Below are 27,943 nucleotides of genomic sequence, written 5' to 3'. Positions count from 1 at the left end.
TATATATTTTTAAGTTACAGAAGGTATATCTTAGCTATACTATCGATCCTATAAATGGAAAAAAGCTATTTATTAAAACCAAGTCTCTGACAAACCCAATTATTCAGAAAATACCACTAATCCAAAACGAATCAAAACAATGAAAGCAAAAGAATGAACAAATAAAACTTATGAGAAAGCAAGTCACATTATTATTAAAGAAATTGAATTTAAGCCAAAAAAAAAAATATAAAACAAGTCAAAAATAAAACTTCATTTAATGAATATTTAAATCCACAGAAAGATCAGGTATCTTCACATATCAAAATCTACAGTGTAAAATTTGTAAGTAGTAAAATGAAATAAAAGTCAGTATTACATTTTAACTTACCTCTGCCTATAACGAATCAAGAAACAGAATGTATATTAAAAATACTGAACTCTAGACCCTGGCCGGTTGGCTCAGTGGTATAGTGTAGGCCTGGTGTGCAGGAGTCCCAGGTTCGATTCCCGGCCAGGGCACACAGGAGAAGCACCCATCTGCTTCTCCACCCCTCCCCCTCTCCTTCCTCTCTGTCTCTCTCTTCCCCTCCTGCAGCCAAGGCTCCATTGAAACAAAGTTGGCCCGGACGCTGAGGATGGCTCCATGGCCTCTGCCTCAGGTGCTAGAATGGCTCTAGTTGCAACAGAACGACAACCAGATGGGCAGAGCATCACCCCCTGGTGGGCGTGCCCGGTGGATCCCGGTTGGGCGCATGCAGGAGTCTGTCTGACTGCCTCTCCGTTTCCAACTTCAGAAAAATACAAAAAAAAAAAAAAAAAAATACTGAACTCTAGCCTGACCAGGAGGTGGCCAAGTGGATATAACGTAGGACTGGGACTCAGAGGACCCAGGTTCGAAACCCCAAGGTCACCAGCTTGAGTGCGGGCTCATCTGGTTTGGGTACAGCTCACCAGCTTAATCCCACGGTCACTAGCTTGAGCAAGGGGTCACACGCTCTGTTGTAGCTCCCCTTCCCTGGTTAAGGCACGTATGAGAAAGCAATCAATGAGCAACTAAGCTGCTGCAAGGAAGAATTGATGCTTCTCATCTCTCTCCGTTCCTGTCTGTCTGTTCCTGTCTCTCTCTGTGTGTGTCACACACACACACACACACACACACACACACAATACTGCACTCTATAATAGAATATATCTTATTTTGTATTCTTCTGTGTAGGGAGGAAGGACCAGCTTTCCAATCTCTCTGGGATACAACCTCCCATTATCCCAGAATACCAAGGTCAAGGTAAAACAGTAACAGGGAAATTCCTCTGTTGGGCACACACCTGGGGAAAGGATCGGATTATACAAAAGACACAGAACCCAAGAAGGCCCAGGAAATGGATTGGTGGGGTCAGAACCCAATGCAAGCCCACTAAGGATTGAGAAGTGACTGGTTAGTTTGAAAAAGTGCCTGGTGCCTGTCTCCCCAAGTGCAGGCCCCAGGCGCCAGCAATGCAGTGCCCACACAGCCCAGCTGGAAGCAGACTCGCTAGCCAGGCAGGAACAAAGGCGAAACTGGACTAAGGCTAAGCCTTGGCATGGCACAGACTCTCTGGACTCTGGTCTTTCTTCTGGTTTGACGGAGACAAGGCTGGACTTTTCCCGCAGCAGGACCAGAGATAAGACACTGGGAGCCCAGGGGCAAGCCTTTGATCCTGCCTCTACAATAAATCTTCCCACTACACCTTATTCTCCCGTACATGGGTCCCCGGAATGTGAAAGGACCCAATTTAACAAAAATCTCTCTCTCTCTCTCTCTCACACACACACACACACACAGCGCTCTGAAAATTTTAAAACTTTCAGATTCTCATCTTATAAAGGAAATCAAAATTGTGGACTATCCAGAAAATAACAATAACTCTAATAGAAACCAGGAAATCTCAAGAACCCATATGCTCCAGCAAACAGAGTCTTCACAGGAAAATAACTAGAGACGGAATATGTAAGAGAGAATGGAAACAATGGTATCACTTCAAGGCAGCGGGGAGGAACAAAGAGAGGATGGAGGCAGGGTCCCAGTCTAACCATTTATTTCTTACAACAGAGAGATCTCAGTTGTGTGGCAAAATGTTACTTTCTGTTAAAAACTAAATGGAGGGTCTGTGACTGTTATACTATTTTCTGTTTGAAATGTCATAAATTCACTTTTAGAATAAAGAGTTAAAAATACATTTAAGTGCAATTAAATGTTCTACTCAAGAAGGAAAGCAGATTAGGTGTTATACAGAAAAAGTCACTAATAATGATTTAAAACCAGAAAAACTAATTTTCAATCTAGGAGCCAATCTTTGGGGTAAAGATATAAATTACAAGGTAATAAATCAAGAAAAAGAAAACAGCTGGCAAAAGGGGAAAGTAGAAAAAAAGGCAACAGTATTTAAAAATAAGAATGAAGATTTAACTACAATTTGGAAAAATCTAAAAGAATAAGACAAAACTGTGCCTTTGGGATACTAATTTTAAGCTGGTTATTAAGAAACAAGACCCAGAAAGAACCTCTGATCCTCCCCCATTCCTGCCTAAAAGAGTCAATGGCAGGCCTGCTCCAGGAAGAAAATCGTAGGACGTGAGCTTTAGCCTAATTTGAATTGAGTACAGTGGATGGGAGGGCTCCAGGCCTGGTAGCTAGATCGCCCTCTGTGCCCCACTGAAGGAAGATCATGCCAGCTGTCCGTGTTCTGCTCTTCCTCAACAACCTGTAAACTGCTTATTTCCTTTGAAATTTCAGAGAAAACTCAGGTAGGGGCTCTTGAGTGGGCTTGGAGAGGGGGCACACAAATAAAATCTAGTTCATAAAAGCTTTTAAAAAATAATTTATTCTTTTGCTTGTTTGTTTTGTTTTTCATTGCTTTTTATTTTTCTTATAAAATAATCTATAGGGTTTAAACAGGGGAACAAAAAATCAAACAAAAGCATAGAAAGTGTTTTAGAGGAAATAAACTGGGAAGAAGCCAGTTAAATGTTTCAGTAAATCTGCCCAAAGCTAAGGGATTTTATGAGAAAACATAGCGATAAAGACACGGAGTGGTGAGTCGAAAACATCCAGTAAATCCTCATTATTCAGCGATTCCAAATTTCCTAATTCACCTATTGGCTCAAATTTATTTGTAACCCTAAAATCACCTGCAGTGCTTTCAGTCACTCCAGACAAATGCAGCGGAGCAAAATACTTGATATTCCCGGCTGAGGTTGAACAAGGTAATACACCCTGACTTTTACAACTCATATATACTGTACACCAGTATCCTTTTTGTGACCTGTTCAGTGCCACCTGCTTTGCACTGTGGTTTTAGTTTGTAATTTAGCTGTTTGAAATAGCCTCCAAGAGTAGTGCTGAGGGGCTGTTCAGTGTTCCCAAGAACAAGGCAGCTGTGACGTGCCTTACGAATAAAAGATGGGTTAGATAAGCTTTGTTCAGGCAAGTTATAGTGCATTGGCCATGAGTTGAACGTTAGTGAATCAATAATACATAAACAGCATATATTAAATAAAGTATCTTTAAATAGATCTATAAAATAAGGTTATGTATTAAATTGGTTGGCAAAAGTGTTGTGACCAGAATAACAGGAACCTAACCCTGTATTTCCTATAGGAACAATGGTTCGGTATTTATACATTTCATTCGGTGTTCACTAATTTATGACTATAAAATACAACTACCACTGTATATGTACATACATATATTTACTTATTTGTAAAGCAGAATGGAACCGGCAATCAGTTACAAGAAGTAAATAAAGGAGAGAAATCTAAGGCTATGTGAGCTAGGTTTCTGGCTTCAGCAACTGGAAGATGGTGATACTACTAATAAAGATAGGAAAACAGAGGAGGTGGGGGCCGCTTGGATCAGGAAGGCAAACATGCCAGCAGTGAACAGAGTGGTTATGTATGCCACACTGTAATAAATATAATTATGTGTTTAACAACTCAAATCCTCAACCCTTTGAGAGTTAAGAATTGTCTTTTTTCATCTTGGTATATCTCCTGCAACTATATATACTGCTTGCAAAAAGTAGGGGATATTTCAAAAATGAGTATGAAGCTATAAAATATCCCCTACTTTTTGTGAGCAGTACATATAGTCACGATATATATATATATGTGTGTGTGTGTGTATGCATATGTATACACACATACATACATACAATATGTGTATGAAGCTATAAAATATCCCCTACTTTTTGTGAGCAGTATATATAGTCACGATATATATATGTGTGTGTGTATATGCATATGTACACACACATACACACATACATACACACACAATATGAGTATGAAGCTATAAAATATCGCCTACTTTTTGTGAGCAGTATATATAGTCACAAGATATATATATATGTGTGTGTATATATATATGCATATGTACACACACATACACACATACACAATATGTGTAAGAAGCTATAAAATATCCCCTACTTTTTGTGAGCAGTACATATAGTCACAATATATATATACATGTGTGTATACACATATATACACACACACATATAGTCATATGATATAAACCAGGCATATCAACACCAGAATGTACACTTTATCAATTCTTTTACCTTCCACTGCCATCTTTGTAAGTACATTACTCATATTCACCATAATCTATAAGTGTTTCTATGTGAGTCCTAAAAAAGTAAAAATATCAATATATATACATAATTTTACCTTTTTGAAAGCAAGAAGTCTAAATGACAAATAGTATCTTACAAGAAATTCTGCACAACCAAGGTAATTTGTTTTTTAATTTGTTTCAGAAACATAAAGCAGTTCCTTCAGCATAAATTATTGAAACACCATTCTGAAATATCAAGTTTATATAAAAAAATCTGAATGGATAAATTATATTTCACACTTAAGAAAACCTCGGAATTATCATTTATTTCAATGTAGCTTTTACAAAATGTTTACATATACTCAAAAAGAAGTCTTTTTGTACCTTAAAAATTAAAAATTACAATATACAAGTACATACACGAAGCCTTTATAGTTATAAAAGAAAGCTAATAAGAATATTTATATCAATCCCTGTCTGGTCAACACAATTTCTGGGCTACTACAAACTGATATTACAATATATCTGTGTGAATACGAAACAAAAAACTTGATACACCAGTTCTTCCTGAAAATATAATTGTATACTTGTTTATTTGTAATGGTCCATATAGAGATTCGGGGTTAATTTAAAAGGTAAGTAATTATATGAGAATCCATTATTTTTCTTCTATGTTTATCTTAACAGTGCTTCCTTTTATATACAAAGAAAAACACTGTATTAATTTTATCTTTAGAGTGATAATTAGTTGTATGATGTCCCACTGAATATTAAAAATTAAATATATTAAACCCTGGGAAAGTTATTACTACTTAGATAATAAAATCAAAAAGGGTAAAGGAAGAGTTCAAGAAGAAAAGGATTCAAAGACAAAGGGAGAAAAAGAGGTTAGAATTCCAGTTTAGAGTAGAAAATAGGAAAAGGTAAACCAAAAAAGAAGAAAAGTTAAGCAAATTGTTCTGTACAGAGGTAAAACTCTAGTTCTTGGAAATCAATGGTAAGAACTGTAACCAAAAAGCCAACCAAAGACTTGAGTAGGCAAAAGGAATAAACATCTGTGAACATCTGAGAACTTGTTCCTTTTCCAAGGGCTAAGGGCAAAGGGTGGAAGAGGTAGGGGGTCCTCTTGGTTCGACTCTCTGTATCACAAGATCGTGACACTTCCTTTATCAACAGGGCAAGTGCAAACCATGTACATATATGCCTGACAGAGCAGTAGCCATGACAAGGAAAAAAATAGGAAGACATTTAAAAATTGTTGCCTTCTCTATAACCCTGTAATACAGAATTTTCCCCCTAAAATAATCTCATAAAGGGTAGTTATAATTTCCACTTGAAAACTGGTTTAAAAGAAGGTACCACAGCCTGACCTATGGTGGCTCAGTGGATAAAGCGTCAACTTGGAAAGCCGAGTCACTGGTTCAAAACCCAGGCTTGCCTTGTCAAGGCACATATGGGAAGCAACTACAAATTAATGCTTCCCGTTCCTCTCCCCCACATCTCTCTCTTTCTCCTCTCTTTCTCCTCTCCCTAAAATGAATAAAAATCTTAAAAAAAAAAAAAAAAAAAAAAAAAAAGAAGGTACGACAGTTCAACTTCAATACGGGTTAAATAAGTACATGTGGAATCATGTACAAAGTGGACCACGTATGTAGCACTTACTCTATCAGGAATTATTTATTCACTTTGACATTGGAGACCGCCTGCAGTTGATGAGTCATATACTAAAAGTTCAAAATTACTAAAATGTTTCATCAAGGTTTAAGACTAGAAAAAACAATATCAGCACTTGGGGCAATTCAAACTTTATAATCAATTATAAAATTGTGATTTATCTGCTCTCCTAATCATCAGTATGATATGCAAAAAATAAATCATCAGTATGAAACAAGCAAAAAATAAAACCTGAAGACATTATGAGAAAGTGTTCGGTCAAGAACAATAAAGACATAATGCTGGCTTAAGTATTCCCATCAAATCAGTGAATATAACAACAACAGCTAAAAAGATAAGAATGTCATGTCATTCTGCAAATAAATAGAAACTAGAAATATGAAAAAAAGAATTTATCAAAAGCACAGTGAAGCAGCTGCCAGAGAAAAATATCATTTTTTACTGGTAAAAAGTCAGCTATTTAATTTCATTAAGAAATAATACTTTAGATAACACATTTTTCTGCAAGAAATACTAAAAATATTGGCATCCTCTTATGTAAAAACCCATAATTTCTGTTTAGCAATTTTCTTTGGTATTCCTGATTACTAGAAAATATAAATTATATATTCAAGTAGGATAGATGTTATTCCAAGCATTTGTAATTCCTTTCATTCTACTGATTTCTTTCCCAAAGGCAGTAGTTCTCCAGTGGAACTGACACATCAGAATCACATAGGGACTATTTTACTTTCCCAAATGTCATTCATTCCTCAGGGACTGGTTGACCATGTCTCAAATGAAGCCATAGTATGTGTTCTGAAAAAATTCCACCAGTGACTGTGATTGTGAGATGAAGAAACTGCTTTAAGTGAAGAATTATTTACTTGTTCTACTGACTAGAAGAGCTCTTGTTTGGTCTGCCACTGCTGAAATCTACACTGTAGCACACAGAGCTGTCAGTAGCTAAGAGGAAAACTCTAAAACTCCACAACACATTACTTATAGTAAAAGTGTTAAGACAACTGATAAAATTACCTATTCAAAGAACATGCAACCATTTTTGAAAATACTTTCTATATATTTATTTTAATGTATGCAATTAGGACAAATGGTTTTGAAACTGTATAAAAATAATTTATGTATTAATGCAACCTCAATATTTACATGGTCCCTTAAAGGATTTTCAACAAAAATCTATTTCAACAACCTCCACAGTATTCTTAATGTCAGGAATTTAAGATTTTTCTAATAGAAAAATATTAGTATTCACCTACAGAAAAATAATAAAACTTGGAATGATATCACTAATATTTTAAAATGTAATTATGTCTCAGCTATGCTATGCCACATAGAAGAAAAATCTTTATCACTAAACTTTAATAATCCTAAGTGGCAGCATTTGGTTTAAGAAGAAAGCACAAAAATAGTTTATACAAGAAAATGTTTCATTGTAAAAAAGTTCAATACTTCAAACAAAAATACTGTATCTGAGTTTGATTTCACAATATCAAGTTTTCATGTGCAGTTTGTAAACATACACCATTATTGGCTATCAACTTAAATGAAGCCAGTTATCACTAAAAAACAGCATGAAAACGTAATTTCAGTGCAGAAATACATATCAACTAGTTATCAATTAAGACAATTTTAATATAAAAATCACAACTTAAATCCAAAATAAAAAGTCATCCTATAAAGACTTTAAATCACTTTAAGCTCTACAACTGTTATGAAGTTTTCCTTTTCTTACTATTCTCTAGTAAAAACTTTCTTCTGATTAGCTTTTACAATGTCATCAGGAGATGCTGATTTGAAGTCAAATGGTGTTATTGCTATTAGAGGACTTATCTCTTTGTCCTTTATGTCCTGAACTTGTCTACTATAAAGAAAACTCTTATAAAGGTCAAGGGTGCGTCGCCTGCAGCTTCTCAATGGGTAACGAAGACACAGTGTTGAAGCAAAAGCTGAGGGTCTAGCAGCGAGGGCCTTGGTCCAGGCCAGGGTGAAAGGTGGTTTCCTAGTCAGATAGCCTTTATTGTTCTGCTTCTTATCCTTGGCAGAAACGGAACTGTTCCCTAGCTTCGAACTCAGAATTTTAGTTCCTGGTGTTAGGGCAACTGATTGGTCTATTACAGGTTCTGGAACAAAATCTGTGGTTTTTATAAGAACACTAAGATCAATATTTGAGTCTATTTCAGGGGACCTCATTTCAGATAAACTGGGCTTAAAGGAATCATTCTTAATCTGAGAGTTGTCTGTGTCAATTGTTTCTGCAATCAAATCAGAAAGTGACAAATTCTCAAAGTCTCTTACAGGAGAAGTTTTATGAAACGCCAAAGATGACAGTGATCCTGTTAATTCTGATACTCCAGTCGAAGACTGACACCGATCTGCTAGTTGTGATAAGGGAAAGGATCCCAAACTGAGATCTGTGAAACTGGCAGATGACTGATTACAGAGAGCAGATAAAGGGCAGCACTGGCTGGGGCTGTTTTCCTTGTGGTCCTGGAACAGTTCTGCCAGAAATGGACTTGCACCCTGGGGAAAGTGCAAACTGGAATTCTGCGCACTTGGTTCAGCTGAAGACATATTTCCAACTTCAGTCTTTTTATGAGCATTTAAATGATCAAGAGCCATATTTTCTAATGAGTTACTTAGGAGCAAAGGATTACTTAAACTTTCTAAACTGCTTTGTACTGGAATGTTTTCCAAATCAGGCAGTGAATTATTTTGAATACATAAAGAGTTATTTGGTGTCGTGTTGTTTATCATTAAGGATTTTAAATCTGGTATTCCTTTGAAAGTAGAATCATCTTTGGAAACACATTCAGATGCATGAGGTCTTAACAAATCAGTATCTAGACCCGTTGAAAGTAGACTTTTCAGACTACCTCTTGATGATAATCTGACCGATGACTCATTTTTACAAGACTCTCCTGGCATACCATCAGTTAGTTCAGCTAGTGACAGCTCTTTGGTTAACTTACATGATTCTAGTTTCTTTTCACTTTTAGGCCTGTCAAGTTTGTTTTTTTTATGGAGTAAAAAGTGACTTGGCACACCTGAGGAATTATGATATATTCCATATTTTGCTACTGGACCAGAAAAACCAAATGGTTTGCTACTGCAATCCAAATGGTTTGCAGACTGAGGACAAGAGCTTTGAGCATTATCAGTTGAAACTTCAGAGTAAGATGATAAGACTCCTTACCTTACAAGAGCCATTGATTTTCAGGTGAAGAGGTTCACATGTGCAGAAGACAGTCACAGCAACCAGAAGAAAACATGAAATGAGGCATTTAATTACTAAATGTTTCTTTTGATTATGACCTAAATAAAGTGATACTTGGCCATTATTTAATAAAAAGTGAACACTCTAAAATCAATAAAAAAATAATTTTACTTTCCTTTAACCATCTAAAGTTCATACACACACGCGCACTCACACACACACACACACACACACACACACACACACACACACTGACCAAGTTAATCAATGTCCTAATTTCCACAAATTTTTTTTTTATTATTTATTTTTTTCTGAAGCTGGAAACGGGGAGAGACAGTCAGACAGACTCCCGCATGCGCCCGACCGGGATCCACCCGGCACGCCCACCAGGGGCGATGCTCTGCCCCTCCGGGGCGTCGCTCTGCCGTGACCAGAGCCACTCTAGCGCCTGGGACAGAGGCCAAGGAGCCATCCCCAGCGCCCGGGCCATCTCTGCTCCAATGGAGCCTTGGCTGCGGGAGGGGAAAAGAGAGACAGAGAGGAAGGAGGGGGAGGGGGGGTGGAGAAGCAAATGGGCGCTTCTCCTATGTGCCCTGGCTGGGAATTGAACCCGGGTCCCCCGCACGCCAGGCCGACGCTCTACCGCTGAGCCAACCGGCCAGGGCCCCACAAATTTTATAATGTGAGGTTTAAATTATTATAGTCAGGATTGTCTCAAATTAAAAATGTCATGAAAACCAATGGAAAGAACTAGGTTCATCTTCTATAATTATAATGTATTTTAAAAAGCAAACACTACCTGATAATTTCTACACTGACCTGGGAAAAACTATTGGTATAGATGACATATTACAGACTCATTCTCATATTGGCCATTTAAAAGTACATCACACTAAAATTTAAAAAATATAAAACTAAACAGAAAATAAAAACCACCCTTATTTCATGTAGCAAACTGCATATAATTTTGCTGTGTCAAAAATCTAGTTCTCAACTTCCAGCAAATAGCAACCCTGTTAACAAAACACCATGTTTCTTCTGATAGACCTCATATCAATTACTATAAAGGTATTTCAGTTTACTTCTTTTGTCAATTAAATTCCAAATTTAACCCCAAGTTCTACAAACTTATGACTAAGCATCAGGCTATAAAATATAAGAGCTGTATAATTATGATACTTATGATATTTGAATACAACTAAATTATATTTATAAATACCATAAGCACAAAAGGATTTTTTTTATATCGTTGGGCTATTAATTTCCATCTCATGACCCATTAGAATTAAAAAAACAAGTTAAAAGCTCTCTAAGCTACTAACAAAAAGCCAAAGGATCTTGTCTTACTTTTAATAGGATTTTATTTCCCCTATATCCGTTAGTTATGAATATAAGTAGGGAAACCCTAGCCAGTTGGCTCAGTGGTAGAGCATCGGCCCAATGTGTGGATGTCCCAGGTTTGATTCCTGGTCAGGGCACACAGGAGAGGCAACCATCAGCTTCTCCCCTCCTCCCGCCTCTCTTTCTCACTCTCTCTTCTGCTCCTACAGCCATGGCTCAACTGGCTGGAGTGCACTGGCTCCAGGCGCTGAGGATGGCCCCGTGGAGCCTTGGCCTCAGGTGCTAAAAATAGCTTGGTTGCAAGCATGGCCCCAAGGGGGCAGAGCATGGGCTCCAGACAGGAGTTGCCAGGAAGATCTCAATCAGGGTGCATGCGGGAGTCTGTCTCTTTATCTCCCCTCCTCTCACTTGGTTAAGAAGGAAAAAAAGAAAGAAAGAAAGAAAAGAAAACAGGGAAATTTTTTTAAAAGCAAGAACGGGCTTTGATATAGGGAACACAACATTCAATTTAAAAATCCACAAACTAGAAAGTCAATTCATAATAATCTAGTTATTGCAACATGCAAAATCTTCTGCTCATTTTCCTTAACAGCTCAAGCAAATCAAAGCCTCTTTTAAATCAATAACTATAAAACAAAGAGAACAGGTAAAAGCATACCTTTTGCTATCTTTCCTGTAGATATTGTTCCCTCACTCTTGACCTTTAAATTCTGCATTTTATCTTGTTCCAGAACCATTGACAAAGCCTTCTGCACATCAAACTTGTTCTTCAGAACTGCTTCAATCAACACGTCATCGGGCACAGCATCTCCAAATACCTCTCTCATATGATCAAGGCATGAGTAAAGACGAGCTAGAATCAACAATTAAAAGCTATATTAAATGGTATGAAAGAACGCTCAATCTTCAAACCTGAAAGAATAATTTGAAACTATAATAAGATGTTCAATTCTCCTTTTTCCTTTATAACTTATTTATAATGATTATATTTTTATCTATAGCATACCTATCATCCCTTATCAAAGGAACAATTATATTAAGAAATCAATTTAAGAAATGTCTCATAAATAACACTATTGCTTAAAAAAAAGTAAACTATATACATTAATATCTATTTTCAATGATGATGTTTTACATGTGTACAAAGGGTGTGAAGATATTTCTAACTTGTTATAGTGAATCCAGTTAATCACTGAGTATATTTCTTGAAATTTCTTAAATTACTATTACTTTAAGTTTTGTGGGGTTTTTTATTCGTTTTTCAGCCAACTAAAATTACCATATTAACTCTTTAAAAATGGGCAAGATAACCTGATTTTTTTTTTTTTTTTTTTTTTTTTGAGAAAGAGACAGGAAGGGAGAGATGTGAGAAGCATCAACTCATAGTTGTGTCATTTTAATTGTTCATTGATTGGTTCTCATATGTGCCTTGATCATGGGGCTCAAGTTGAGCCAGTTAACCGTGGGCGCAAGCCAACAACCTTGGTCTTCAACCAGCGACCTTCGGGCTCAAGTCAGCAACCCTGGGATCATGCTGATCCTGCACAATAGCTGGCGACCCCATGCTCAAGCTGGCGACCTTGAGATTTCAAATTTGGGACCTCAGCATCCGAGGTTAACACTCTACCACTGCTCCACCACTGATCAGGTAAGATAACCTAATATCAAAATGCCATAAAATAAGAAAGTTCATACATTAAGAGAATGGACATTCATTTTCTTTATTTATTATTTTTTTAGAGACAGATAGAGAAACACATAGAGGTAGGAACATCAATCTGTTCCTGTATGTGCCCTGACCAGGGATCGAACAGGCAACCTCTGCACTTTGGGACAACATTCCAACCAACCGAGCTATACAGCCAGGGCTTAATTTTTTCTTTATTGATTGATTTTTAGAAAGACAGAGAGAGAGAGGGGAGGAAGAAGTGAAACAATCATTTGTTGTTCCACTCAGTAATGCATTCATTAGTTGCTTCTCATGTGTGCGCTGATCAGCAATCAAACTAGCAACCTTGTCATTTCCAGACGATGTTCTAACCAACTAAGCTGACATTCATTTTTAAAATAAAACTTAAAATCTGAATGCCTAAATCTTTAAGAATTTTTATTTTCTGATGACATTAATTAGTTATAAAAATTGCAAATAATATTCATTAATGATATAAATTCCATGAGAATTATATTCCTGGGTCCTAAAATAGGCACTGGTATAGGTCACTGAATAAAAATAAACATATTAAATTTATTTCTATAGCATTTGAATTTCTAAAATAGTTGACATATTTTAGCATCCTCACAATAACTCTATAACCTAGATATATCAGGCAAATTCTAATTCATAAAGATAATCATGGAATTACACCCCACAATGACAACCATACTTTCATTAAAAATACAATTAAATATTATTGAGGAGGTTTAAATAGAACTAAGGTATGCAGACTACCTACTCCATAAAACAATTTCAGAGTATGCAGCTTATATCGCATTTTATATGCTTAAATGTTTAAGAGGAATCTACTAGCAATATCCCATCCTTGTTAAAAATAAAAATGTATTTGATACTTTTTCTATTGCTTTCTTTTTTAACTAATCATACACCACATAATGATATTTCAGTCAACAATGATTTACCATGGTGATGCCCTAAGATTATTACGGAGCTTAAAATTTCCTACCACTTAGTGACGGCCCCATCATAATGTGCTAGAGTAAGGTGTTACTCGCATGTCTGTGGTGGTGCTGGTGTAAACAAGCGTCCTATGCTGCCAGCCATATAATAAATAGTACAGCACAGATAGCTAAGGAGAGTACACAACACTTCGTAATCACAATAAATGATTATGTTACTGGTTTATGTATTTAATACGCGTTTTATCATTACTTTAGAACAGTGGTTCTCTACTGATGTGCCACAAAAATTTTAAGACATGCAACACCTGACTATTTAGTTGGGGCACTGACCTCTTTTCCCTTAGATTATCAAATATAAAATGACAATAGCTAACACAACAACAGCCATCCAGTGTGAATGAATCAAAATTATACCTATTGTTTTTGTCAGATAGGCAAAAAATATAACATATTTTTTGGTGTGCCAGATTTTTAGTAATTAGTTTATGTGTGTCATGAGCTGGAAAAGGTTGAAAATCAGTGCTTTATAGTGTACTCTTTCTACTTACGAAAAGAATTTGCTATAAAACAGCATGCCATGTTATGCTGGCAGTGGCCTTGTATACCTCATTTACCGAGTCTCGATTTAATCTCCCGTTTTACACAGCAGCATGAGGCAAGGCCTGTAGGCTGACAGTAGTAGGCATGCAATACAGACTAGGTGTATAGCAGGCTACACCACCGAGGTTTGGGTAAGTCCACTCTGTGATGTTCATACACCGACAACATCCCCTAACAATGCACTTCCCAGAACTTAACCTCTTGTTTAATGGCACATGACTATTAAAAATAAATTCCTCAAATATACTGGGTAATTCTGCTTTGCCTGAGTCCAAGATTAATTTTAGGTTAATAATCTATACTTGGAAAACTATACCATCCCTATTTCACAAATACATGAATTACTGAAACAGGAACAGAATACTTAGTATAACTAGCATCGAGGCCATTTCTAATTAATTATAGCAACTATTTTCTACGCATACACAAGGAATAGAGATATGGAGTCAGGCTGTTTTGATTTATATCCAAATGCCATCAAGCTGGTGCAACCTCAGCCAATTTACCTCTCTGTCTCATTTTCCTCGCCTCTAATATAAGCACACTAATTGACCTACTTCATAAAACTGCTGTGAAAATTAAATGTTAATATCTGAACAACATTTAGAAAACTACCTGGAAAGCATTTAGTAAAGGTTAGCTACAAGGTATTATTGTTATCGTGTAATTACTTACATTTGTCCGATGGTAAGAATGATTAACTTTTACTTTCAAACATAACTTTGAATTTCATACCTTCTTAAAATCATTCTAAGCAAAAGGTATACAACTTCAACTCTACTCTTATCCTTTCACCCAGCAATAACAACTAAAATATTTTCTTCAAATACACAAATACTATTAAAGAGTTTAAGTAGCAACTCCTCTACCAAGTTTTTTCCAGATTGTTAAATGTATTTGCAGTTGATAAAGTTTTTTTATTCTATATCTGTTGTTTCCCTTTCTGCTTTCTAACTCTGTATCATTTGTGCCTTCTCTCCACTTTCTGGTTTGAAAGAAACTAGTTTGGTTAGAAACTAATATATATTTTATTGATTTATTAAGTGATCAGCTCTCAGTTTTGTATACCCTCTTTCTTTTTTCAAAATAATCATCAATTTTCAATTTATAAACATTTGCAGGACAAAGTCGCACTCTAGAGAAATCAGCCTTGCTCATTACCAACAGACTGTTTTACTATGAAACCTGGCCATTTTAATTTGCTACACTGTTCTTCAAATGATGGCTTGAGTGATATGTTTGAAGCAATGTCAGGATTGAAATTTACTTATAAAAGACAAAATGCAAATATCTACGTTAAAATGTTTAAGAAAATTGAAAAGATGAAAACTCTTAATCAATGTTATTACCATTTATGAGTTCTATCTTGAAACTTAATTTACATGGATATGACCCATCAAGACATTTGTACAGTGTTACATTAGACTTAAAATTTAAAAAAAAAATTTTTTTTAAACAGACTTCTAGAACTTAATGTTTTGCAAGGAAATGCTACTTCTATAATCTAATCATAAGCTCTACATAAAGCATATGAAACAATAAATGTTACTAAAAGAAAATAAATCACTGAAGATCAGATGAAGATTTTGATGAAAAATTCCAATTACTAAATAATAGTAATACAATCAATTTTCAAATATATAGTTAATCATACACTCTGCACAGAACATACTTAACCATTAAGCTCTAGTATATTGATTATTATGCACTTTTAGATAAGAAACACAGATTAATTTTACTATACCTTGATCAAATTCACTTAGCTGGTGGTTCAAAAGAGAATTGGAGGATTCTTTCAGGTCTTCATAATCATATTCTTCAACAGGTTCAACAACAGGTTTGTCACGTCGTGAGTAAATAAACTGAGCAGCTAGAATAGAAAATGATTGAAGAATGCTTTTGTACAGCCATTTCTCATTAACTATTTTTTTAAGTAAAAATTAGGGATTCTGATTTTTTACTTTTTTACTTACCCACAGCCATTTATCTACATTTCATAATGAATAAAAATAAAGCATATCATACCCAAATCCTTCTTAAATATCCTTACTATTTATTAGCCTCTTATAAATCATCTTCTTCTCTCCTCCAATCTCCAAAACCATTCCCCTGAGACTACTTTCCCTACAGTTTTCAAAAACTAGCTTTCCTGATATCTTGGCCTTGCCCGCAACTCCATCTTCCTTAACATTTTCTCTTCTTTGGTACAAATATTCCAAATCTCTTCTCTAATTTGCTTTTTTGCATAATTAATAAAATACTAAAAATAGACTAGGTTTTCAATTTCTAAGAACTGATAATTTGCCTGACCCTAAAAGTTGACCAAAATCATACATCTTATCTTTTGAACAACCCATCCTTTCAATCACGCAGTGAGACTGTATTCTAGAGTCATACTGTGACTTTCAGACACCAGTCTCTGCTACTCTGCAGTATGTAACTGGGTTTATTTCATTAAAAGGAAAAAGACAAAATATCCAAGTGCCAATCAATATATGCCTGATTATCAAACAGAAAATACAAGTGAGAAAGAAGAAAATCATCATGCCCCAAGAATGGACTCCTCTGCCTCAACCCAATGAACTCAATTCTTGGAGACTGGATTCACTTGTGAAGGAACAAAATTAAAGAATAAGTTAAGAAAGATAAAATATCAATACAGTATTCTCAAAGCAAGGTGTTATTAGGAATTTTATATTATTTAGCTTCTGGAAGAGCATGTGACATGTAAGTCTGTTGCTCAATATTCCCACGTTTGACTTTTGTGCATGTTTTCAGGAAGTCACTATTAATGGAAGTAAGGAAAACTAACTACATTCAAAATGTATAGATAATGCTTTAATAAAATGCGTTAGTACTTTAAAGTATGTGATCTGGGCCATTTTGTGGCTGGTATCTTACAAATTACTTTCTTGACTGTAATAAACCATTCAGTTTAACCTAAATGTAATAAATATACTCTCCCCAACTTCCTCTTGCAGTTCTGAACTATGAGGAACACCTAAGACAAAAAAGTTAAGTGAGGCAAGAAATCAGATACTTCCCTCAGCAATCTTCGCTTAGGAAATCCTGACAGAGAGGAGGCAGTGTCAATGTCCAGGCTTCTACTCTACCTCCTGGATCTTTTTCTAGAGGGTTTTCCCACCCTGAACCCACACACAGATTACCTCCGAAACCTACACTGCGGCCACTGTTTTGGAAGCAGTAATGGCTGGATTTCCAGGGAAGTGGGGAGGAGCGGAGGGTAGTCAGAGAGCAAAAACCGTACATTATATTTTAAGGTTGAAATGAGAGCCAACAGGTTACAAATACAATAAAAAGGTAAATATAAAATGTTATTCCTTTCTAAAAAAAAGTAAATGCTTTCTGAATAACTGGACACCCTTAGTGACTTTTAAATTTTAAGCATTTTGACAAACATAAAAATTCAAAAAATTCAAAGCCTGACTTCTGAAATTGCCTAAAATTGTCCCCCAAATGCCTTAAAATAAAAATCATGTGAGGCATTCGTTCCAGATTTGGCTTTCTAGGTCTCCTGCCCTGGAGGCAGCTGGACTCTGCGGTGCTGCAATGAGGCAGGGAATCTGCATTCTTAAAGTCACTCCTGGCTGACGGTCTCATCAGGGAAGCTTAGGAAGCACTAGCCTACAAGTCTCCCCTTTTATCTGTCTCACCTGCAGTCAGTCCACTGTGTACCACATCATCAGTGACTTTCCTAAAATACCACCCCCTACTCAAAAACCTTCAAGGAGCTGACCGCACACACCTAAAACAGAAAACTGCCTCCCGCAATCTGGCTGTTTTCTTTCCTAGCCCTCTTTCCTACTGCAACTGCACTGATCCCGAGTCTCCCCCAAACACACCTCACCGGACGCCACTACTCTCGCACTGTTTCTATGACTAGGATGCCGTTCCTACTATTGTATTTTCCAGTCCCGATCACACCTCCTCCCAGACTCTTTCAGGCCGGACTATTTCTTTACCCACCACACTGCTCTCTAACACACTGTCTGAATGGGACTTTTAACTGGCTGCCTTATACGATACTACCTTATAAATTACAACAGGCTTTTTCTTACATGTTAATGGATGCTCAACAAAGGTTTTGAGTTGGAACGAACTGAATAAGGATCACTACTGTTAAAGTAACCACAGAAGGAGGCCATCAGACAGAGGTGACTCTAATGTCTTGGTGGCAAACAGAAAACTAAGCCAAATTGAGTTCCTGTAAATGCCTCTGGATTACGAACAACCAATCACAAAAAGCCAACAGGCTTTCTTTCCCAAATAATGTAACCACACAGACAAGCAAATAACTTCCGTGTTTACTTTGTTTCTTCTGCATAAAAGCTTCACTCCTATTTCCTGTAGTGGAGTGCTCCTATCATTTGCAGTTCGGTGCTGCAGGATTCAAATTGTTGTTTGCTCAAAAAAAATCTTTAAAAAAAAAATCTTAATATGCCTCAGTTTATCTTTTAACACTTCTAGTTATATTAGTTGAAACAAAATTCATAAGTGTTAAAATAAAATTTTACATAAATAGGTTCTTTTTGCTATCTCGAGCTCCTTGATATATGGTCAATATTTAGTATAAAAGTCAGTCCTCCTAACAGAGAAAAAAAGCTGTAACTTTTAGAAATCACCCTTTTATCAAGAAAACTGTGTTTAATAGAGTTTTAAAAAATACATTTATTGATGAATTTTAAAAATTCCTACTGACTGAAAAAGCCACTCAATGATCAGAATTCATTAGACCAAGAATATGGTCATCTCCTGAATGACATTAGCTGCTTCTTTAAGAAAATATCCTTCGGCCCTGGCCGGTTGGCTCAGCAGTAGAGCGTCGGCCTAGCGTGCGGAGGACCCGGGTTCGATTCCTGGCCAGGGCACACAGGAGAAGCGCCCATTTGCTTCTCCACCCCTCCGCCGCACCTTCCTCTCTGTCTCTCTCTCTTCCCCTCCCGCAGCCAGGGCTCCATTGGAGCAAAGATGGCCCGGGCGCTGGGGATGGCTCTGTGGCCTCTGCCCCAGGCGCTAGAGTGGCTCTGGTCGCAACATGGTGACACATGGTGACGCCCAGGATGGGCAGAGCATCGCCCCCTGGTGGGCAGAGCGTCGCCCCCTGGTGGGCGTGCCGGGTGGATCCTGGTCGGGCGCATGTGGGAGTCTGTCTGACTGTCTCTCCCTGTTTCCAGTGTTTCCAGCTTCAGAAAAATGCAAAAAAAAAAAAAAAAAAGAAAATATCCTTCATTTTCCATGAAAAATCACTCAGAAAACATACCACTAAAAAGAAGTTCCTGATATGACATTGCTATTTTATACAGTCAGGCATCGCTTAACAGCAGAGATACATTCTGAGAAATGTGTTGTTGGGAGATTTCATTATGCGAACATTGGAGTGTACTTACACACACCTAAATGATATAGCCTACTACACACCTAAGGTATGTGGTATACCAATGTCGTATATGTGGTCTGTCATTGACCTACATGTTGTTATGTGGTACATGACTGTGCATTTTGAAAAATTTTAAAAACCCAAAACCACATGCTTTAGTTAAAAATATCCAGTTTGTCATAGAAGAAACTCAAAACCATTTATCTCTTGCTTTGATAAAGTCAGTTGACTTTTTGGTATGTACAACAGTAATCTTAAAGAGTCAGACTATCCTGGATATGAACCACACACAAGACACGTATCAAGAACTGTGACAGACAAGGGTTAATTCTAGAAATTCAAGAAAACTAGGCCAGAAATGCAAATCTCAGAAAAACACTCTCAGAATGCCTAACCTTGTATACTCTTAGCTCCTTGCTATATATTAAACATGATTTATCCATATGAGTCTAGGTACATGAATATGTTAAGCTGCAATATTAAGATGTTTTTCAGTACACAGTCCCTCTCTCTAGGAAGGTTTTCACCTTTGTACAAGCCATACTCAATCAACTTCCAAGTCCTACAGACATTAACACCTGTAATTACTGGTATTTCTTGAACCTATTTTCAAATCCAGTGCTATTACTTTGTCCTAAATAAATGGGTCTCAAATCAAGTCTTAGAATATCCTTGGAGGGCTTTGTTAAAACAGAAGCTATACCCCATCCTCAGAGTTTTTGACTCAGGAATGGGGCCAAAAATTACTTTTCTAACAAATTCTCAAGTGATGTTAAAGGCACATGGACCACATTTTGAGGATATTGTCTAAAATATTCTCACCTCTTCCAGTGCAGTTTAATAGTCTCCTAACTAATCTACCTACATCTACTCATGTTCTGCCTTCAATCCAGTCTCTACTATGTGGAAGAGGTTTTTGTGTGTGTGTTTTTTAATCTCCTAATTATCACCTTCTCAGTTTCATGAACATACCATGCTCTCTACTGAACATACAATATGAGTGATCAAGTCAGTGCTACCAAACATCACTGTCACCTACAATGTAGGACCCCAAAGGGTGATTCTTAATCTACGAAAAGTGGTCTTTTGACCCCTGTATGAGCTTTAAAGGAATGTTGATTAAGCCACCTCTCAGCTTCTAACCAGCCTTCTTTACTTTGTTTTGTGATACTAGGGTTGATGCCTATGCAAAGCACGTTTCTTCTTTGACAGCTGGCTCCCCTTTAGGGCCAGCCAACAGGCAAATGCTAAAGGAAGACTGGAAGACTGGAGGAGGAAAACTCACGCTCCTTTCCTTTTTGCTTCTTTTCCAGTCACTGTTCCCCCAGCAACACTTCATCTTCAAGAAGCAGTTTGTTCCAGGAATAACAATTTATATCAGTTTGCAGTTTTCCAGAACTGCCAGTATCAGCTTCAACATGCCCATCAATCACCTATACCCTCTGATGCTGTATCAGCCAGCTGGATAGAGCTGGCCCCTCAAAGGCCAAATCCCAGCTTCACCGATACCCTTCGGGGGCACCAGTACCAGCCATGTGCCCTCCTGAGAGGTCTGAGTCCCAGCTCCACAATATTTCCTCTGAACTTCAAAGACAAAACAACAAAGGGGAACCCTCTTATCATAGGTCTAAGTCCCAGCTCCAAGGAGCGCCTCCCCAAGCTTCTAAAAGGTTGGCTTCAACCTCATCCATTTGTTCCTCTAGGATAGAATGGTAAATGTTTAATACCACCTCCTTGATACTTTAGTTGCCCTTTTTGGATTTTTGGTTCTCTAATCCCTAGTTAATAACTTTTTATATTAAATTTTCTCCAGCAAAGTAACTGATGCAATTTCTGTCTAATAGGATACTGACTGGTAACAGTGTAACACTAAAGAAGAAGAGAAAAGTCCCTGGTTAGTTAGGCTAAATGAAAAAAGTATAAAAAAAAGAACCAGATATATTTCAAAGTAACAAGAAAAAATGATGACAGGAAGAATAGAAGTACTAAGACAACTTCTAGAGGATCTAGGGATTTATAAAGAATTGGGAATTGCGCCTGACCAGTGTTGGCACAGTGAGCAGAGCACTGACCTGGGATCCTGAGGTCCCAGGTCTGAAACCCCAAGGTCACCAGCTTGAGTGTGGGGTCACGGGCATCAGTGTGGGATCATCGACATGATCCCATGATAGCTTGCTTGAGCCCAAAGGTCACTGCTTAGGCTTGAGTGCCCCCCTTCCTGGTCAAGGCACATATGAAAAGCAGTCAGTGAACAACTAAAGTGCGCAACTCTGAGTTGATGGTCTAAAAGTGGTACAGGTTGACAGGGCAGGAGACCACAGTGTATTAAAGAAAAGGTACACACTGATGAAAATGATAATCACAGAAAACTTTTAAACTTGTAGAAAACTACAGTTTTATGAATTTTATTTATGTTATATCTAACTATATTTAATTGTACCACCCTTTTACGACATAGTAAAATTTAGCAGGGCATTTTAACTAACTGTTCACAGTAATCTGTGAAATTTGAAGCCAGATACATTGTTAGAGAAATTAGTAAGAGAAAAATCTGGCAAAGAAGAAAATTTTTGGCAGATTAGACAGAATATACAGCTCTGATGTGAAATCCTATAGAATCTGAACTGTAAATCACTTAGTAGCTCCAACAGATATCTGAATGAACTACATGCATTGGGTTTACTTACCACACTATTTAACAATGAATACACTAAAGTACTGTACAAAGAGAATTCTCTGCAAAACACCACAATGTGTCTAATATTCAAGAGATTTCTGAGGATATATAAATTAATTTGTCTGCCTTCAGAAGTTTCAGTTCTAGATAAAATTACCATTTTAGTACAATTTAGATGCAATGAATATTGCAGGAATATTGGAAAAAGCAGTTGTCTTCAAATTGTTTAAAGCTAGATGATGGAATCAAAACTGCAAATTTTATTCACAGGTAAAGAAATTATTTTTATACACCTTTAAAAAGTAACCTAGACTTTTTTTTAAATGGTATAAAATATTATAGTCTTATAGCACACTCTAGTCCTAAAATGACAATACTTAACATTTTTAAACACCCAAATAATGAAAAATCAGTTATTTTTTAAAATTCACCTGTTGATGGCGAAATACAATAATCATCCTCTACAGACTGGCCATAAAAATCATCATCTTCAAAATCTAAAATAAAAACACAAGAGAGAAATCCATTTACAAATTCTTCTCATATTCTTTGCTATTAATGAGAAAGCATCTGAACTCTTTCCAAAAGAAATTAAATTATTCATCAAAAACTAAAGGAACTCCAAATATCCACTTTTCCAAAAAAATTCTAAAAATTTTACCTACAATGTAGGTATTTACTGACTTTCTATATTTACAGATATAAACACTTATAGAGATACAGTATATAGCACTCTTCAGTTTTCAAGCTAATTGGGTTTTATTGTTATGCCAAATTTTCAGTGCATGTAATCAAAAAGTAATAATCTCACAGATCACGTAGTTGAATTGTCTTTCAGTGTCGACAAATATCCAAAATGAAATCCATCTGGTTTTATTTTCACCAAATGCCTTCTATAACCAAGCCATTTATTTTTTACGCACAGGGTATATAATCAAACCATGAACGCAGTTATTCTTCATGTAGAACAAGGTTCTCTCTATAAAAACCAGCTTATCCTAAACTCCCTTGAGGTCACTCTGATTGGGCTAACTAGCACTTTTTCCTACTAAAATATAAGGTCTACCGGAAAGTTCTGTCCATTTTTGGAATAAAACAAAATACAACTTTTTCTTACCGTCAATAAACTTTATTAAATAATATAATTGCCATTATTATTAATGATTTCTTGCCAGCGTGAGGGCAATTTGTATATCCCATTTTTGAAAAATGTTTTATCTTTTGATGCAAAAAATTGAACCAGTGCTTGATATCTTCTTCATTTTTGAATTTTTTGCCCTTCAAAAAATTTTGTAAGGACAAAAACAAGTGATAGTCGGAGGGTGCTAAGTCCAGGGAATATGGTGAATGCGACAGAATTTCCCAGCCTAGTGCTGCAATTTTTTGACGAGTCCCCAAAGCCGCATGTGGCCTGGCATTATCATGATGTAGTATGATGTTCTTCCTATTTAACATTGCCGGCCTCTTTTCTAGGACTGCTGTCATTAAATTATCCAGTTGCTGACAATACTTCTCCAAATTGAGCTTTTCATTCGGTTTTAAAAGCTCATAATGTATTGGTCCTCGAATGTCCCACCATATACACAACATTCTCTTATTCAGAGTCAAATTTGGTTTAGAGGTGGAAGGGTTAGGTTTTCCAGGTTCACAATATGCCCTTTTCCTTACAATGTTTTCGTAGGTAATCCACTTTTCATCTCCAGTTATCATCCAGTTCAAGAAGGGCTCGATTTTGTTCCGAGCAAGCAGAGATGTGCATATAACGACTCGATCATCCAAATTCTTCTAACTTAATTCATGTGGCACCAATCTTGAATATTTCCACACCAATCCTATCTTCCGAATATGGTCTAAAATGGTTTGCTGAGCTGAATTAAGCCTTTCTGCGATCTCTGATGTTGTCAGAAAAGGGTCTTGCTCCAACATGGTCTTAACAACGTCGTCATCAATCAAAGATGGTCGCCCAGAAAGTGACTTATCAGAAAGGTCGAAATCACCTGTTTTGAATTTTTCGAACCATCTTCTGCATGTCCTATCAGAAACTGTACCTTCACCAAACACTTTCAATAAATTTCTACATGCTTCTGTAGCATTTCTTCCTTGTTGAAATTCGTATCAAATACAGTGGCGTAAATGAACTTTATCAGTAGCCATGGGTACACTATCGCTTCACACATAAGACTAACGTGAATCAACTTTGTTTTAGTTAATTTGCTACGTCAGTATGTATACATTAAGTAATAAAAGTAGAGAGGCACACATGCGTCAAATAAACATGTGCTTATGTGTCGAAACTTGTTGTGATAGAAACGGACAGAACTTTCCGATAGACCTGATATGTTTTTTACCAAATTTCCTATGGCTGTTTCCTCCTCTTGGTTAAGGTCCCCACTCAAGTGTCACCTATTTGCAGAAGCCTTCCCTGACTGCTCTGGGTAAAAACAGCAAGCCCCCTGCCAATTTTACTCTCTAGCACACTTCTTCAACCCAGAATCTCAAAGCACTAACCCTGTTTCACTCCATGAGACTATAAGCTTCTTCAGGGCCAACTACCTGACATGTGTTTGGCACTAAATTAATACTTGTTTTTTTTGTAAATTTATAAATCAAACAATTTAAAACTAAAAAACCACAAAGAACATAAATACGTTTGCATAATGTATCTATTCCTTCCACAAATACACTGTGTCAGTGACTATTAGAGACCTTTGGGGTACAACACAGAATGACAAGCACACTCCCAGATCTCTATAAACCTGCAAGCTAACTGGGGACAGACAAGAAAATGGGCAATTATAAAACCAGTGACAAGTGTTTGACATGAGAAATACAGAACTATTGGGGAATACTCATATGAACAACAAAAACAGACCTGAGAATGGAGTTGCTAAGGAAAGATCCCAGGAATATATTTAAACCACTTCCAAAGGCTAGTTAGCTAGTTTCTGAGGGTATTCGTGTGCAGCAGGAATGCGTGTTCAAGACCTGAGACTGAAGGTTTATGGCCAAGAAAAATTAAATAAATGCTACTAATGGATTAAAGTGAGTAATTTAATAAACTAGATCACAATCCCAAGTTAATAACTTATTAACAAATAAATGAAGAGCTATTCTCAAAAAAATACATTTTAGATATATAAAAAAAATCTTTTTTAAGATCAGTTTTTCAATACTGAAATTGATCCTAAAAATACAATATAAAAATTTACAGAGAATTCTCCCCTAGGATTTCTGTAATGTGGTTCTTTTTCTCAATAAAATTTTGGGAGTATTCACTTCATGCAAGCAATGTGGTGGCTACTGGAGTAATATCAAGGCGGACTCTGCCTTCCTGGCACTTTTAAATTACATAGTAGCTAAGGCAGTCCTGTAAAATGTTATCGAAATTACAGAGAAGGACTAGTGAGAGGTTTTGGAGCACAAACTCTAATAAAGTTATATTTGTTTGTTTTTTAATTTTCTTTTAATTGATTTTAGCCAGAGAGAAGGGGAGAGAGAAAGAGACAGAAACATTGATGTGTTCTGTATGTGTCCTGATCAGGGATCAAACTGGCAGCCTCTGTGCTTTGGGACAATGGTAAACAACCAAGCTAACCAGACAAGGCAAAGCTATATTAGTTTTGAGAATTTTAAACTTATTATTCTGAAAGTACACAAGCTTAACTGGGAAGAAGAGAAATACACTGGACCCTTGACCCTCCTATGCTATAGGAATCACTTGATTATGATGTCATCAACTGTTCCAAACAAACATGAAAACCTAACATGGGGTTGCCAAGGTAAGAGGACATTTAGCACTCACTCCCTCAGGCCAAGCACTTCTCCAGAAAAGCTTTCCCTCACATGGAAATCCTTTTCAAACTCCTCCAATCCACCCTGAACACGATGCTCTCACTTACGGAACCAAATATTGTGAGTACTTTTTGTAGCATCTCATACTCTAATCATTTGTTACTTATTTAACTCCCCCTTTTAGACTCCCTCAAACATCTACCTGCCCCCAAAGCTTAGAACAGTACTCTTAAGCATTCAATTAAAGAAGAATAAGCATTTGATGTTAGTTGGGGAAACGGTATTTATTAAAGAAAATTACTAATGAAATGAATTACTTTATTAACACAATTAGGTCTATTCGTGTCTTTTATAGCATATCTGCAAAAATATCTCCCAGGCTAAAGTCATTGCTAGTTAACTGTGGTCCACATGCAATACTTCCATCCAATGCTATATTTGAAACACCCTCCATTCTTAAGTGAATATGAGGACCATAACATATGCCAGGCTGATTGAGTTAGTCCACAAATGTAGCACAAGGTTAGAGCGTACTGATGTTCAACAATAATCTGTAGGACTACCAATAACCACCACCATTTAAGCATGGTACATGTTCTGTGCTTTACAAAGTAATAGGTCTTTATTGCTCTTCTGCACTTCATCACTTTTGTCTTTTAAGTCTAGTTTATATGATACTTAGCGTGGCCCATAATTATCCACTGTATGGAGATGTGTGCCTGTCCTAAACAAATTCTAACTTCTTTTAAACTCCTCGAGAACATTCATATACATCTTCTTTTATATATGTTTTAATCATTAAGTCCTTTTCGAAGCCCTCTCTCTCTGTTACTGCTTCTCCCCCCCATTCCAAAATGCTATTATATTGAGAATTACCCACTTAAGAATTAAGTAGACACTTAAGACTATCTAACCAACTTATTCTTTAGGCCTTTTTAATATGTATCTTTTCTACCGTCCCCTAAATCTCCAATTTAACTTGAAACTCACAGAAAACAAATTAATCAGTTAGCTCACGCCAGATTCTGCACTAAATATGCATGAAAACACAAAGGATTAACCATGTCCATCTAACACAGTTAAAAACAGTTGAATATAACCATTAAGTCAACCTGTGTTTTATCAACGTGCAACGTTTCCTGGACATTCTTGAAAGAGAGTCGGGGGGTCGGGAGATGGAGCTAGAAGTGGGCCATGTGTACGAGCTCGGAGGAAACAATGGGAGGGAGAAGTGATAATGCTTACGTGCATTCACACCACCGGCTCCCAACCAAAGTCCTTCCCATATGACGCCGCACAGCACCTCCCCCGCCCTAAATACGATCAATCCCAGAAATCACAGACATAAACGCCATTCCCAGGCACGCCAATGAGAATTACGTTCTCCAACTGAGCCTCCTCTCAATTCCACGCTGGCACCACCGGCAAGGAGCTCACAGATCGAAGTGGATGCCAATACGCGGGGATCCCGGCTGGAAGGGGGAAAATGACATCCCTCCTCCCTCCTCCTCCCCAATAAGCGTGCCACCTACCTTCATCGTAGTTATAGCCCCGAACATTCCGATGCCGGGCCATGGTGAAGAGGGCGTTCGCCACAGCCCCTAACAGAATATCCGCTCAGAAACCGATAAGGCGCAAACCGCGGCCTGGAGAACACCTAAACGCCATATTGGCTTCCGGCAGGCCTCTGTGCCGAGCGCCTGCGCACGCCCGACGTCCTGTCTGCGCACTGCGCGACGGCAACCTCTCAGGGTCACCCGCCCTCCTAGGGACGCGTGCGCACTCGTGCGGACTGGGGTTCTGTTTTGACATGGCCCCGCCTACGTGCAAGTTGTCTGATATCCCAAAGACATGGGAGGATTATCGCTGCTCACAGTTTGTTGAGTTGGAACTGAAAGTAGCGGGCGTCCTACACCTACACCCGTGTACATTTGGAATATCCAGATGATATTTCAAATTTGGTTTTTCATAATCTAGTGAAAAAGCTGTGTGCTGAATAAGAGCCAGCACCGTGTCTTATACAACTGGCAT

At 37.2% G+C, this 27,943-nt stretch overlaps 1 protein-coding gene across 2 annotated transcripts in view; it reads right to left on the bottom strand.

The window, feature by feature from the left end:
* The window catches only part of HBS1L (HBS1 like translational GTPase), a 91,511-nt gene extending 63,877 nt beyond the window's left edge, over positions 1-27,634 (bottom strand). The window contains exons 1-5 of one of the 2 annotated variants that reach the window (XM_066373171.1): positions 27,445-27,634; positions 22,552-22,617; positions 15,790-15,915; positions 11,467-11,661; positions 9,298-9,441 (exon numbers count right to left, since the gene is read on the bottom strand). In XM_066373171.1, the coding sequence (XP_066229268.1) occupies positions 9,298-9,441; positions 11,467-11,661; positions 15,790-15,915; positions 22,552-22,617; positions 27,445-27,487 (574 nt within the window). In that variant the 5' untranslated portion in view covers positions 27,488-27,634. The remainder of the gene's footprint in view (positions 1-9,297; positions 9,442-11,466; positions 11,662-15,789; positions 15,916-22,551; positions 22,618-27,444) is intronic. The other variant, XM_066373172.1, reaches the window with a different exon arrangement.
* Between the last annotated feature and the right edge of the window lie 309 nt (positions 27,635-27,943).

This window comes from Saccopteryx leptura, chromosome 3 (assembly GCF_036850995.1).
Source record: "Saccopteryx leptura isolate mSacLep1 chromosome 3, mSacLep1_pri_phased_curated, whole genome shotgun sequence".
In the NCBI taxonomy this organism is placed as follows: domain Eukaryota; kingdom Metazoa; phylum Chordata; class Mammalia; order Chiroptera; family Emballonuridae; genus Saccopteryx; species Saccopteryx leptura.
The sequence above is the reverse complement of the archived record's forward strand: the minus strand, read 5'-3'. Positions and strand labels throughout refer to the sequence as shown.